This window comes from Triturus cristatus, chromosome 8, assembly GCF_964204655.1.
Source record: "Triturus cristatus chromosome 8, aTriCri1.1, whole genome shotgun sequence".
NCBI classification, from domain to species: Eukaryota; Metazoa; Chordata; class Amphibia; order Caudata; family Salamandridae; genus Triturus; species Triturus cristatus.
Window position 1 is genome coordinate 206,825,478 of NC_140591.1, and position 16,521 is coordinate 206,841,998.

The 16,521-nt window shown below is 41.0% G+C and overlaps 1 protein-coding gene across 1 annotated transcript in view; it reads right to left on the bottom strand.

Moving 5' to 3' along the window:
* Positions 1-16,081, bottom strand: part of LOC146801851 (trifunctional purine biosynthetic protein adenosine-3-like) — a 253,558-nt gene extending 237,477 nt beyond the window's left edge. Inside the window, exons 1-2 of the mRNA XM_085623717.1 lie at positions 15,937-16,081; positions 163-258 (exon numbers count right to left, since the gene is read on the bottom strand). Of these exons, the coding sequence (XP_085479843.1) occupies positions 163-258; positions 15,937-16,081 (241 nt within the window). The remainder of the gene's footprint in view (positions 1-162; positions 259-15,936) is intronic.
* Between the last annotated feature and the right edge of the window lie 440 nt (positions 16,082-16,521).

Below are 16,521 nucleotides of genomic sequence, written 5' to 3' on the forward strand. Positions count from 1 at the left end.
AGTAATCTATCCATGACTCACAGCCAGACTACAGCAGACTTTTTTCCTTACCACAGCATGTAATCTAGCACACCTCAAAATGAGTGTGACTGTTCTAAGTTTTTAATATTCAGCTTTTCACCATTCAAAAGAGCAAAAAAGAACAAATAATATTAACCTTACCAGCAGCAAGCGGTTCCTCTGGCCCAACCACCACAAGACCAATGTTGTGGTCCTTGCAGAACTGGATGAGAATGGTCCGATTGTTGACGGACACAGCTAAAATGCACAAAAGAAAGAGATGTGGTTAAAAGAAAAAAACTAAAAAGAATACGATGATGTTAAAAGCGAAACTAAATGTTCAGCTTGGCTGCCTCCACCCTATCACTTCTCTGCCAGATGTTCCGCATTTATTTTCTTTTGGTCTGCCCCATCTTGATAGCAACTACAGTGTAAACGTTCTGCCCAGCTCACTTTCGGATCATGGAGTCGGCCCAGCATCCTGTGATTCTGGGCAAATTACTTAATCTCTCCGTGCCCATGGACAGCTCCTGGATACCCTCACAGGTGGTAAGCCGTGCTATATAAATCTACAAATTACAATGAATTACTCTGCTCAGCAGATGAGCACCTCATTGACCCATTCAACATCCTATGAGAATCTATTTTGGCTCTTCTTGCCAGAAGGCACCTGGGTCAATCAGTTCCTTGTGGAAGTTCGAGTCCATGAGCCTGCTTTACCACAGTGACCAGCTCACTAGCACTGCTGACAGGTCAGCAAGGGGCATATGGTATTTATGTATCTACCCGCAGACACCAACCTCTTTCCTCTTGCTTTCTCCAGCTTATGTCACCCCCAACAGTTCAGTCTTTATGTACCATCCTTTTTTACCACTTTTTATTGTTTCTTTCGAAATATACAAATGGCAAATCCATGAATGCAAACAAACTAATTCACGGAAGTAATCACTGCCTTACAGTTACACTATATGATGTCTAGTTTTAATCATGCATTGTGTTTAGAATGCATCTTCACTCTCATTTTGACTTATCTCTTTACTGTACCACAAACAATTTTAGAACTATGTAATGTGCTATAATTATTTTAATGACATCGGTGTCATTAAAGAGGGCTGGATAACCATAAAAGGCTACTAGAGTACAAAGAAACCTGCCATCCTATAAAATGTTATCAACTCCCATTTTATAAATTCTATTCAGCTTTTGGGTAACCAAATCAACCCTTCATGGGGATATTTGACAAGTCAAACTGACTGCCAATAAAACTAGCTTTTTCCCATAAGAGTTAACATAGAGTCGAACTTACAAGAAAATTAAAGGAATTTTGCATTTACTTTGAATAAAAGTTGCTTGATTTAAAATTACTTTTCTTTTGTAACTTGTCATTTAACTACTTCACAGCACATCTGGGTATATGGTAATTGTGTCTCTAAGTCGACCCCCAAGTTTAATCATAATCTTGATAGATCCATACATCTATTTAATACTCTGCAGGAGAACTAGAGTTCGGCGTCAGGCTGTTGACACTAACAGTTGTGAGCCAAGGCTGACCCATGATGAGGTGGGAAGGGTTTGTCTGATACCCCCAGTGGAGAGGTGATGAGGCAGGCACTCTAGGAATACCCTTAGGTGCAACCCCAAAGCTTCCGATCATGGTCCGTTATAAACAGTGTTTATAACGGGCCACAATTAAGAGCTCGGGAGTTGAGGCTGAAGGCAGTGCCAGTTTCTCACACTGCCTGGCAGTGTGTAAAAATAAATAAAACACTTCATAAAATAAAAAATAAAAGTACTTACCTACTCCTCTCTAGTCACGCAGTCCATCACAGAAAGGCAGCAAAGGGCTCTTTGAGCCAACACCCCTAACCAATCCAGACGCTGCTCTCATGCTGTTAACCAGCATCAGAGATGCTCCAGGATTGGTTGATGTGAGCTGGCTGAGCTATCCTCCAGGCACTGGAGTGCCTGCTCTCCATGCGGCATGTCTCTGGTTGGATAAGTTTAAAGTGCGAATGTCGGACTGGCCGTTCTAAAATAGCGGCCAAAGTGAAATGCTGGCCAGCTGCACCTAAAAATAAAACGGTAATAAAATAATGTTATTATTGTTTTATTTTTCATTTTTGCTACACTGGCAGCAGGGTGGGTGACCTCCTCCGCCCTTATGAAGGCACCGCTGCTGGATTCCCCGCATCTAAAGGTGCTCTGACTAGTAGCAGCCGGCACAGATCCGGAGTGGGCGGGGCAGGCCGCGGGTGATATAAAAAAGAAAAATCTTACCTTCTCGTTGCTCTCCTGCTCTCTCCCACATCCTCTCAGTCTCTCCTCTCCGGGGCCAGAACAGAAAGTAGCCAGGCGCACTCCCCTAAGCCAATTACAATGCTGCAATTCAGCGTTGTGATTGTTCTGAGCGCCGTGGTTCGGCACTCAGCAGGGGAATGGGGGCCTGGGCATGTTCTCCACGCAGGTTATAATGCAGCCTGCATGGAGAACATGCAAAGTGCACATGACTGTTTGACTGGCCAGAGAAGGCTGGCCTAACAGTCATGTGCACTTAGGAGTGAGCAAACCATTCCTCCCCTGCTCTGAGAGCAGAGCAGCCCGTCCGCCCCGCAAAGCACGCAGCAGGAACAAATACAGTGATAATAACCGTGAGTTATTATCATTGTATTTGTTCTTTCTTTCACTGCTTTGCAGCAGTGAGGCGACGCATCTCCGGCTTAGAGGAGGAGCCGCCACTGGCCCTGACAGCAGTTGATGTGCTGACCTTTCAATAAATGAAATCAATAAAGGGTTCTGGCCCGTAATCAGTAAGGCTGGACCAATCACTATTCGATACAACGACACAATTGCCAATACTGATACTTTTTTTATCCTTCACTCATACCAAACACACGTGATACGCAACGTGGGTTGGAAAACAAATTAAATGTTTCAGTTTCTTTTAAATGTTTTTTTTATCTTTTTAGAGCATTATTTATGAGAAACAGTTCATGGACATTTAAAGCGTCCAGAGGACCACAAAACATTAACAAACATATAACATAAAATAATTGAATTGTACAAAAGATTCCTTACATTCTTTAAAAAAATTAAAAGTGAAGAAAAGCTCAGATTCCATCTAATGTTCAAAAAGGGGAGAAGAAAAAGAATAGACACCCAAGGGAAGTGCTGAAAAATGTGGATACACCACTTAGTTTTGGTGCAACTATGAGCCCAAGGGGGAAGACTGCTGGCCAAACAGTTTTGTATTCAGGTCAAGCGAAAAATCAATTTCATTGGTTGTCAAATCACATTATCAACCTGATATTATTTAACAGAAGCTACTTGTTTGGACACAACCAAATGGTCTACGCGTTTCAAACCCAGACTCTGTTTATGGGTTATCTTCAGGACCTGGAATTTGAGCTGAAGCTAAAAAAGAAACAAAGAAGGGGGGTGATGTGCTACCAAACAGACCACTCAGTTCATAAACACTCAAACTTATGTCAGTCTAATCTAAAAACAAGTCTTTACCTTTATCGAATCACCAACTTAGCACCATTCACAACTTTTTCGATTTCCGGCGCGTGTCAATCTGTCTGAACCCAGAACAAAGACAAAGAAGGAGAAGACAAAGAAGAAACTTTTTTGATTGCTGGTCTGAATTGCACAGCAACCAAATTAAAAGTAAATTTGGTGCAACTTACTTTGTGTAAAAACACAGGTGGACCACAAACGGTACTTTCAGGGGGAGGAACTACCCTTACGGGCTCAGGCGATCAGCCTAATAATGTGAAAAGTAGAGAAGAATACATGTTATAATTGGTATAGCCTCTAGAGCTGTATGCAAAAATCCGGTTTAGTCATGTTCTTCTCGACATACCTCTAGACGCATCTCATGCCTCATAGGCTGTTCGTGTTTTTGCAGCGAAGCGAAATTCTCAGTCTGCAAAAATAGAAGAGGAACAGTGTCACACGATACTACTCACATCCGAGTAAGAATGTCCGAGGGGTCTGTTTTAAATCATCCAAGGGTGCCGCCTTTACCTTCCGCTTTCTTGGTTCACACCGTATCCTGATCACCTGTACGTTTCAGCACCCCGTGTTTGGAACTCAACATTCGGCGCTTTTTAATGACGATGTCAATACCGTGATGTCACGTGACTCGTGAATTAAAAAAGAAAGAGGAAGGAGGCCTCTGCCTTTGTTGTATTAAACTTCTTAAACCACTTTGGAATATGTGAGAAAAGCAAACAGTATGGGTGTGACCCCACATTTTGATAGTTTTAATAGTTTTCCGGGTTTAGAGATCACGTGACTTCGAATTGCGAGCGAGTCCGTTATTGAAACCCGACTGGCTTTTCAAAATTCCTGTATGTCCAAGGAAAAAGCTGTTCAATGGCCCAATTCTATCGCCCGAAGCAGAAGATACGCGGCCGATGTTATTTTTGGATGTATTATTTTTGGCTGTCAAAGAGATGCATTCTGGGAGATGTAGGTTTTTTGATGGAAACTGGCCCGTTAAGTGCTAGGTGTCAATCTGAAGACGTGAATAGGCTGTGGCTGGCAATCTTTATTGACGTTTCCGAGTGTGCTTATGGAAATAGTAAATCTTTCCACAGAAAATTACCTATATGTCAAATACAAAAGGTTCCATTATGGACTTGGCAGGTTGTAAATTTCTGAAAGTTCATTCAGCCCGTCGATGTCAGTGTTGAATTTCACTATTAACATTGCTTCCCTCTGTAACAGAATCCTTTCTGTGTCTCCACCTCGTGGGTTACTCAATTTGGATAAAACCGTCCATTTTAATTTGGTCACATTGTGGTTTTTAAGCATCCAATGATTGACCAAAGGTGCATTTGCTACTTTTTACGAATCCTGGACATATGTTGTGTATTTCGCTGGCGGGCCTCTTGGTTGGTTTTGCCAATATAGAGCTTGGGGCACGGGCAAACAATGCCGTATACCACGTTTTTAGTTTTACAGTTAGTGAACACATCATGTTTCCACTTGATGTTTCCAAAACTGAATAGGGCACCCTCAATTGTTAGTGGGCAACATACACACGTACCACATTTATGGTGGCCTGTAATCGGAGGCAAGTTGAACTATGTCCTCAATGTACTGTCTATTAATGGTTTCTGTATACCTGCCCGTGCAATTGAGTTGCCCACACTCCTATCCTTTTTTAAGGCGAACAGAGGTTTACTCCAAGAAGTATGGACTTTCTGTATTAGGTGCCAATTTTGATTAATCACTCTTTTGATAAAGTTCGTGCGTGAGCAGAATGTCGTTACACAGACTATCTGGTCCGTGGGCTCTTTTTTCTTTTTTTGTAGCAGTACTTCTGCGTGTCCACCATGCCCGTTTCATTGCTTGCTTCAAAAGCTTTTTAGGATACCCTTGTGATTTTAATTTCTCCAAAAGGCTGTTGGCATGAGAGATGTATTCTTCCCTTGATGAACAGTTGCGTTTAATTCTTAAAAACTGTCCTACTGGAAGGCTGTCGCGCAAACTGCGGGCGTGGTTGCTATTATAGTGGAGGGCTTTGTTTCTGTCAGTCGATTTTGTGCATAACATAGTTATCAATGTGCCATGGGAGCTGTACACCTCTATGTCCAGAAATCTTATTGTGTTGAATTTGAATTTAGACTGAATTGGATGTCCGGTGTGCGTTGATTCAGCCAGTTGTGAAATGCCGTGAGTTCTAGAATGGTCCCATTCCAAATTTAAAAGATGTCATCGATATATCGAACATATGTCGATATCTGTGTCCGAAAGGGATTATTGTTGTGGATGAAACAATCTTCATATTGTGCCATGAACAGAACCGCCAATTCCGGCGCAAAGGGAAAGCCCATGGCGGTCCCTTTGGTTGGAATATAGTAGTCCTGTTCGAATTTGAAATAATTCTTTTTGAGGGCAAAACTAGCCAATTGCATAATAAACTCGCTTGGGACCCTGACTGGTCTTGTTCTTTTTCCTAGAAAATTTCTATAGCATTAAGTCCTTCTTCTTGTGGTATCTGGGTGTATAGAGACACCACATCTAACGTGACGAGAAGTTGGTTTTCTGGTGAGAATGCCACATTTTGGATTTTATTTAAAAAGTCTGTTGGATCCTGTAGGTATGATGGTACATCTGCCAGAAATGGTTTTAGGAAATAGTCAACGTATTTCGATATCGGCTCCAATATCGATCCACAACCGGACACTATTGGGCATCCCGAAGGGTTGGTTTCATTTTTGTGGATTTTAGGCAGGACATATAAAAGGGTAACCCTTGCATATTTTTTGTTTAAGAAGCCAAATTCTTTTTTACCAATGATCCCTTGATTTAATGCGTTCTCTAGAATTGATTTGAGTTCTCCTTGAATGTCAGTAGTTGGGTCCTGGGCAATCTTCCGATAGCATTGTTGATCCTACAGTTGTCTAAGGACTTCCGTACGGTAGCTTGTAGTATTCATAACTACTATCGAGCCACCCTTATCCACAGGCTTTATTATTATTGAGTTGCCAGATTTTAGTGTAGTTATGGCTTCCTTTTCAGCTTTTGTAATGTTGTATTTTACAAAATCCTTTTTTTTTTCTATTTGTGTGATTGCTGATAGTACTGTCCGTTCAAAGGTTATAATCTCCTTTTGATTTGCGGGTGGACAGAAAGTTGATTTTTCGTAAAAACCAGTCACTTCCGTGCTTGCAGGACAATTATTTTCAAGAAAAAAGGATTTAAGCCGTCTCTTTCTGCAAAACTCAATAATTTCCATTTTTGTTTTTACCAGATCAGTAGTTCTTGTCGGGACATAGGAAAGGCCCTTCCTCAGAATGGATTGTTCAGTATCTGAGAGTGCACGGTCTGATAAATTAAAAATGGACGAGGGCGCTAGGTTTTGTAATACTGCCTCCTGGTTGTCATTTCCCATGAATGGTTTTGATATTTGTTCTTTCCTCTGGATTGCTGTTGGCCTCTGCCTAAAAAAGATTGTTGTTGTTGATTGTTTTTTTCGACGATTTTGTTGTTGGTGTCCGTTCGAGCTATCTGTTTCGCCTCCTGAGGAAGAAGATGTATCTGAAAATGAGATGAACTAGAGAGTCCCTGAAAATCGGTGAGAAATCTTCGTGAGTCTGGATGAGAGTAGAAATCCGTTTGGAAATAAGGATATGTTGTTTCCAAAGAGAAATTTCTTTTGTCTTTTTCAAATTTGGTCACCTTTTGGTTAATTGTGAAGTCTTTGAACTCTGCTATTTCCTTTTCAACTTTCGCTAATAGAGATTTAGCGTCTGTAAAAAATTGGTTGTCTTTTATTTCTTGCTCCAAAGTTGAAATTTTAAGTAGTTGTTGTTGGGATAGTCATTGGGCTGTTTCAATTGAGGGTGCTCTATTCAGTTTTGGCAACATCAAGTGGAAACATGATGTGTTCACTAACTGTAAAACAAAAAACGTACTATACAGCATTGATTGCCCGTGCCCCAAGCTGTATATTGGCAAAACCAACCAAGAGGCCCGCCAACGGATTACACAACATATGTCCAGGATTCGTAAAAAGGTAGCAAATGCGCCTTTGGTCAATCATTGGATGATTAAAAAACACAACGTGACTGAATTAAAATAGACGGTTTTATCCAAAATTGAGAATAATCCACGAGGTGGAAACACAGAAAGGATTCTGTTACAGAGGGAAGCAATGTTAATAGTAAAATTCAACACTGCCGTCGACGGGCTGAAGGAATTTTGAGAAATTTACAACCTGCCAAGTCCATAATGGAACCTTTCGTATTTGACATATAGGTTGTTTTCTGTGCAAAGATTTACTATTTCCATAAGCACACTCGGAAACGTCAATAAATATTGCCAGCCACAGCCTATTCACGCCTTCAGATTAAAACCTAGCACTTAACGGGCCAGTTTCCATAAAAAAAACGACATCTCCCAGAATGCATCTCTTTGACAGCCAAAAATAATACATCCAAAAATAACATCGGCCGCGTATCTTTTGCTTCGGGTGATAGAATTGGGCCATTGAACATCTTTTTCCTTGGATATGCAGGAATTTTGAAAAGCCAGTCGGGTCTCAAAAACGGACTCGCTCGGAATTCAAAGTCACGTGATCTCTACACGCGGAAAACTATTAAAACTATCAAAATGTGGGGTCACACCCATACTGTTAGCTTTTCTCACATATTCCAAAGTTGTTTAAGTAGTTTAATAAAACAAAGGCAGAGGCCTTTTTTCTCTTTCTTTTTTAATTCACGAGTCACGTGACATCACGGTATTGACATCGTCATTAAAAAGCGCCGAAGGTTGAGTTCCAAACACAGGCTGCTGAAACGTACAGGTGATCAGGATACGGCGTGAATCATCCAAGCCGGCACGCTTGGATGATTTAAAACAGACCCCTCAGAAATTCTTACTCGGATGTGAGTAGTATCGTGTGACACTGTTCCTCTTCTATTTTTGCAGACTGAGAATTTCTCTTAGTTGCAAAAACATGAGCAGCCTATGAGGTATGAGATGCGTCTAGAGGTATGTCGCGAAAGAACATGACTAAACCAGATTTTTGCATACAGCTCTAGAGTCGATACCAATTACAACATGTATTCTTCTCTACTCCTCACATTATTAGGCCGATCGCCTGAGCTCGCAAGGGTAGTTCCTTCCCCTGAAAGTACCGTTTGTGGTCCACCTGTGTTTTTACACAAAGTAAGTCGCACCAAATTTACTTTTAAGTTGGTTGCTGTGGAATTCAGACCAGCAATCAAAAAAGTTTCTTCTTTGTCTTCTACTTCTTTGTCTTTGTTCTGGGTTCAGACAGATTGACAAGCGCCGGAAATCGAAAAAGTTGTGAATGGTGCTAAGTTGGTGATTCGATAAAGGTAAATACTTGTTTTTAGATGAGACTGACATAAGTTTAAGTGCTTATGAACTGAGTGGTCTGTTTGGTAATACATCACCCCCCTTCTTTGTTTCTTTTTTAACTTCAGCTCAAATTCCAGGTCCTGAGGATAACCCATAAACAGAGTCTGGGTTTGAAACGCGTAGACCATTTGGTTGTGTCCAAACAAGTAGCTTCTGTTAAATTGTAATATCAGGTCGATATTGTGATTTGACAACCAATGAAATTGATTTTTTGCTTCACCTGAATACAAAACTGTTTGGCCAGCCGTCTTCCCCCTTGGGCTCATAGTTGCACCAAAACTAAGTTCAGCTCTTCCCCAGGGTATCTATTCTTTTTCTTCTCCCCTTTCTGAATGTTAGATGGAATCTGAGCTTTTCTTCACTTTGAAACATTTTTAAGAATGTAATGAATCTTTTGTACAATTCAACTATTTTATGTTATATGTTTGTTAATCTTTGGTGGTCCTATGAACGCTTTAAATGTCCATGGTAATAACAACATGAACTATTTCTCATAAATAATGCTCTAAAAAGATAAAAAAACATTTAAAAGAAAATAAAACATTTCATTTGTTTTCCAACCCACGTTGCGTGTCACGTGTGTGTGTCAGTATTGGCAATTGTGTTGTTGGAGCTTTCAATAAAGCCAGAGCAGTTCTGCTTTCATTTCAGCAGTACAGCAGTCCTTCCTGGCAGGTTCACAGTGTCCTGAAGAGTTGGTGTCTGAGGTCCAGTTTTTATACACAGTTGTGCCTTTGAAGTGGGGAGAAGTTTCTAGACTTGCTTTTGAACTGCACAAGTGCGCTGCCTTCCTGGTCCTGGCTCCAGACTTAATACAGGGCGGTATGCAGCCCTTTGTATGGTGGCAGGACACAGCCCATTCAAGTATAAGTGGGGCAGGGACCAGTTCCTCCCTCCCATCCTGCCAGTGATAGCCAATCCAGTCACACCTATGCCCCTCATTGTGTGTGGCTATCTAGGAGGAATACATAAAGCCCAACTAAATCCAGTCATTAGATCCAGAGACTGACTGCAGGCACTAAATGAGTAAGGCAAGTAAATGCCAACTTTATACAAGCTGCATTTTTAAAATTGTAACTTAAAATACAACTTCATCATCAATTGGGATTTGAAATTACAATTCCAGAGACACCAAACATGAAGGAATTACCTGTTCCCAATTGGGAACTACACTGATTAAAAGGAATAAGGTAACTCTAATGTTATCCGACAGGAGAAGTAGGCTGTGCAGTACTGAAAGACAAATTTAAGAGTTTTTCACTACCGGGACATGTAAAACTTAAATATACATGGCCTACTTTTTAAACACATTGCATCCTGCCCTTTGGCTGACCAGGGCCTAACATAAGGGTGACTTATATGTATAAAAAAGAAGGTTTGGGTCTGGCAAAAGGTTTATTTTGCCAGGTCGAACTGGAAGTTAAATCTGCCCACACAGACTGCGATGGCAGGCCTGAGACATGGTTAAAATGGGTGTCACAATCAGTGCTGCAGGCCCACAAGTAGCATTTAATTTACAGACATTGGACACAGGTAGTGCCACTTTATTAGGGACTTACAAGTAAATAAAATATGCCAATTGGGTATAAGCCAATGTTACCATGTTTTAGGGAAAGAGCACTAGTACTTTAGCACTGGTTAACAGTGGAAAAGTGTGCAGGGTTCTAAGGCCAGCAAAAGCGAAATCAGCAAAAATTTGAGGTCTCAAGACAAAATGTCAGGTGAAAACCACACCAAGGATTCCGGTTATACCAAATGCATCATAGTTTAATAAAACAATGAGAAGGTATATATATTTTAGGTTTTACATGTAACGGTGCTTAAACCAGTATTCGGTATGGTGAGTATTGGTGCTTGCACCATTTTGGCAAACATATTCTTTTCAATTGATACTTCATACATTTAGAAGGGTGCTGCAAGTCAGCATCTTCCACTAAAGGCTTGCGACATTGTTAAATACATCTTAGATTATCCAACAATAGCACTTTATTCTCATATCTTTTTGACAGCTTAGATGTGTCATTTTGCTTTTGCTGGAATCCATGAGGAACTATTTTTTTTATTTGAAAAGCAGACTCTGTCATCACAAATGTAAGTCTTTATCTCATTCATAGATTGTATATACAAAGCAACTTTTTTGTTTTGCACTGCAGCAGGTGTTATTTATTTGCTTTTGGCATTTGAAGACAAGGAGACATGAGTCTCCGCACAAGCCAAAAATGTAAATGGCAACCAGATTAGGACCAAAAAAGTTGCAGTTTTACTATACAGCTCAAAGATGTCCTCAAACAAGAATACAATTGCTTGAAAGCTGAACTGGCATAAATAGCCAAAAGATATCCTCCCAAAAGAATGCAATGGGAATAGGAAGCTGCAGATGCACTGTCCTACAGACCAAAGGCCTCAAAGAGGGTGGAGGACTGCAGTTGTACTAAAGAGGCAACATGTATGTTCACATACAATTATAATGTAGGGAAGAGAGAGAACTGGAGCTGCACTGAAAAGTCTTGTATAAACGATTAATGCCGAAGGAGGGCAAGAAGGGTCATAAAATTCAGAGCATGGCTGCACTGTCTGAGTGTCACCGCTCTTCCTGGTGAACACTTAATGACCCATTCATTTCAACTTTTTTCCATGCATTATGTTATTTGCAATCTTTTTTCACTAACTATAAACAGGAATAGCAGTACCAGACCAAAAAGAAACAAAATGCATCCTTCTTGCATTATTCAGACATAGGCTTTGAAACAGTGAGTTATGCAACCTCCATATTTATTTTATGTAAATGCGAAACCATATTTGCAACACACAAAACAAAGGTATGAGTGTGCACTGGCAAAGCTGGTATCATGAGAAATTACATATTTCACTTGCTTGTATCTAGGCCCAAGTTTTCCAAGACAAGGGCAAGGAAGCTGAAGTGTCACTATGCAGCGTAGAAGTGCTCACAGGAGAGTGCAATTGAGAGTGAAAACGTGTTCTACTGCTGTTGTCCTCAGAGGAGGGTGCTTGAAAGCTAAAGTTGCACTATAATACCAACAGAGGCCCTCACAGAAGAGTGCAATAGACAAGAAAAGCCAAGGTTGCACCATATTACCAATAGAGGTTCTCACAGAAGAATGCAATAGAGATGGAAAGCTGAAGTTTTATTGTACTACCAACAGAGGTCCTAATATAAGAGTACATAGTAGATGGTAAACGTGTTGCACTCTACTGCACACAGCGGTCCTCATAGAATAGTTCAATGGACATGGAGATGGAGATAGAAAGCTGCAGTTCTGCTGTACTACCAACAGAGTTCCTCACAGGTGAGTATAATGTAGATGGAAAACTTGCTGCACTCTACTACTAACATGGGCCCTCACCGAAGATTAGAATGGAGAAGGAAAGCTGCAGTTGCACTATACTACCAACAGAGGTCCTCACAGAAGAGTTCAGTGGATATGGAAATCTGTAGTTGTACTTGTGAAGATTCCAACAGAGAACTACACAGACGAGTGCAAAGAAGATGGATAGCTGCATTTACACTATGTTGCTAACAGAGGTCCTCACAGAAGAGTGCAATGAAGATGTAAATTTGTGGCTGCGCTCCACTACCAACAGAGGTCATCACAGAAGCGTACATTGTAATGCAAAACATATTGTCCACTTCTACCAACAGAGGTCCTCACAGAAGCATACATTGTAAAGCAAAACATATTGTCCATTTCTACCAACAGAGGTCCTCACAGAACAATGCAATGAAGATGGAAATCTGTGGCTGCACTCTCCCACCAACAGAGGTCATCACAGCAGCGTACATTGTAATGCAAAACATATTGCACACTAGTGTGGACACGTGCTTAGCATGAAAAAAGTTAACCAGCAAATCGTAAAGAGCTGTGGGCTGGAATGTCATGCCTTACTGAAGATTTCAGACAAGACAAGTAGCCTCTTCGAAGCAATGAACAACAGGCAGTGGCACAGCCTACACATTAATTATTTGTACAGTGCATGTTGGCAGAAGCATATAACATGCAGGTACACATGCACGCATAAACCCTGCACATAGGTCAATACTGATACACACACATCTTTTTTCAAACATACAGGTTGATAAGCTCTCAGGCCACCAAATCAACAAACGACACACGCAATCACAGTCACACATTACATGGGGTAGCAGGGGCTACCGGCTGATGAGCCCTAGTGAAGCCATAGTGATGCACCTCAGGGCAGCACTGTGTGATGCACCTCACAGGAACACTTGGTATTGGGCATCAGAGGAGCTGTGGGTGATGTACGGTTCAAGAGGAGGGACCACGTACAATATAGGGTAACACATGGATGACCACCATCTAATGAGACATATCTTCAGCTGGTCCTGAGCTTTTGCAAGCAGCAAATCAGCAATGCAAGCTTCATTAAGCCAAAAATGGCTGGAAGTGTCACATGACATGACCACTTGCCCGCAACGGATATGGAAGTATGAACGGAAAATAAAAAACAAATATACTTTTCCGTTTTTAAAATATTGCCGTTTTTATTTTGCTGCTTTCCAATAAAAATGTTTTTGCGTGCCCTGCATTCTGAACAAAAAAGTATGTCTTAAGAAACATCTGTATTTACCATGCTCCTCTAAAATGTTTTGTAGCCAGTGCTTAAATTTAACTCTAGACCCGAAAAGGCCCCATGCAATGAATCACTGTAATAGGAAATGTAAAGGATAACAGAATCGCTAAGTAAGGCGAATCACAGCCTCACTGAAAAGATTTCTGTGAAGACTAGACGTTTTTCTGCCAAACCATTAACCTGTAAATCCAGAAAAAAGAATTTGGACACCAAGCAAAACTCAATTTGTGTAGCACAACAATATCAACTCAACCAATCGCAATATTACACTTTGGCACAGGAATCCTGTTTTGAAGCACTCATATCATTTATCAATCTTTCACGCATCACAGCAAACCACCTTGCTGCGCTGCGTAAAAGGGCAGGAATGTGCCGTATTTAACATTATACGGCACATTCCTGTCCATTTCCAGTGCTGGTGCACAATGTGCTGCCTAGTGCCAACGCTGGCACCCATGCGTCATGTTGCAAGGGGGCCTGCATTGTAGGTAGGCTTGGTTTTGAGTAGGAAGAGACACATACCTGTAAAAAACAATCCTGAACACGTAGAAAGAGGAAAATAACGAGGAGAAATAAAGGTATTTCTCCTGGTAATGCCTCACCTGTGGAGGGGCAGCATTTTGCTGCATTCCCAGGTCTACCACTAATGGAAAATCTGGAAATGCCCCAAATTCCACAGGTAGATGTGTGGGAACACCAAACGCTCCACCCATGGAAAGCTTTCCTGTCGCAGAGTAAAGCAAAGCAGAGATTTGCATTGCCTTGTGTTACTCTAGATTTATCAAGCCATGCAGGACCACACAAGGTGGCCTTGTGTGTCATGATAAATCTCACTTAAATTTTGTGTCGCCCCAAGGGTGATGCAAAGCCTGGATAAGTATGCCCCTTATTCTGGGTCCCACAGAAGGTTCCTAACGGCCTGGTGGAATCAGACAGCCCACGATCAATCTGAGTGCGTGCTGATGGAGTGACCTGTTTCTTCGTTTATTCCTACCGCTTTTGATTGCTTGTGTAAACAAGGGAGTGCCTTCACACAAACATAGATGTACTTGAAGAAGACGGGAATACCACAGATACAAAGTGCCATCATCTTGTGAGAACAAGCTGGGCACAAAGATTGAGTTAATGTTTATTCACTAAAACAGCAATTTGCTTATTAGCTCCCCTACTGTTCTGAACTTCCAACATACCTTTCAAACAAGCATTGGAAAAGCCAATAGGTCTCATCATAGAGATCTATTGCCTCTATCAATATATTTTCTTCATGCTGTACAGCATCAAAGTAGATGCTGCACAGCATTAAGCAAAGAAAACACTGGGCTTTGTCATTTTGTAGGCGTGTGCATGCATTAAACATGCTTGCTCATTCCTCCAAAATGATGCATCCAATGACTGCGCCATCGAGCATTTTTTCAATTATAATGGGGCCGGCGATCTGAGTAGCGATCAGGGAGAGTGGGGAGGAGGCAGCAATGTCAGCGAGTAGAGAAGCAAACAAATGAACAAGTGTGGAGAGCCCTTGAATGAATGAAAGCAACATGGGGGCACAGAAGCACACGGTGCAATAACAGTGCTGGTGGGGGGACATAGCATACAGGTAAGAAAGAGCGACGCATAGCAGACGGGAGTTAAGCACACTAGGGAGACAGCTCAAAAACACATGCACTCTCACAAATGCTTAGACAAAAAAAGAAAAATTGGGTCTATAAACGCAACCAGTGGAAAGTCACAAGTAGCTCAGCCATGCTCCAGGAGTGGGGCACACACAAGAAGAGGAAATAAAGTCCAGAGAAGCCAACAAATAAGAAGCAAGCAAATGAGAATGACAATACAGCTAGCCAATGCTAAGGAATGTGAGGGCTGGAAGCCCAATATGAGCTGCTTGAAACAGACTGCACATGCACTGTTTAATAAGCAAGACCTCAAATGAGAAAAGGGGCAGAAGGGGAAATGGTGTCAACTAAATGTGAGTTTTTGAGTCAAAGTTGGCATAATAAAATGGAAGAGAAATATTGCGAAGATAAAAATAGTATCTCAGGATGCAACTGTATTGTTGCACCATGTGAATAAGACATGTCCAGACCAAAATATAAACTGATATATGAAATAAAGGTGACAGGCATGCCTCACATATCTAAAATGATATTGGGTAACACTAACAAGCCACAATCATAGCTAATACAATATTTTGAATAGTTGGTTTATGAAAAACATTAATTTCAATACTTCTTACTTATGGCATATGAATCACAAGTAAAATTATTTTCTCAAAATCATTAATGTGTATTTATGGGTTCATATGGCATTTCATATTCACAGTTTCATAATTTAACTGTGCCTTATCTAAATAAATGCAACTATGCTCAAAATGTCTCATTCTTCTAAAATACTACGTCAATCTCTACTTCAATCGTTTTGTCCACAAACCTGAATTTGATATTTTTCCATTGCTTGCAGTGCCAGCATTTCCTGGGGCAACAAAGACCTTTTTGACATGTGAAGACTGGGCAAGTTTCCAGGACAGAACATGTTCTCTCGCGCCACCGCCTATCACAAGCACCCGGTCTGCCATCCCTGCATTAAATCGGAAATAGAATAACATTAGAAAGGGACTGGGTCATATCATTTAGTATCACATGTGCAGCTTGGTTTTTCTGGTGCTGTTGTTGCTATTTCAGTTTGTTGGTGGTATTGGTTGTATCCTAAACAGATCTGCAAAAGCAGCGTTAGAATATGTCAGAAGGAAAGGCTTAATTTGTCAGCATTAAATTGCGCATTGTCGCCCGTGATATTTTAATAAATAAAAGTTTTTGCAGGGCAAATTAAAATATTGCAGGCAGGCTTTACCACCATCATACTCCATTGAATTGCAGCTGACACAAATGTATATACGTAATATTGTGAGCACAGCTGACAAATTGAACAACTGGCAGCACAAAACTATTTCATGTGTTAAGGTCCAAGGAGCAACATATCATGCTGCGTAAAGCACATTGATCCATTACACACATT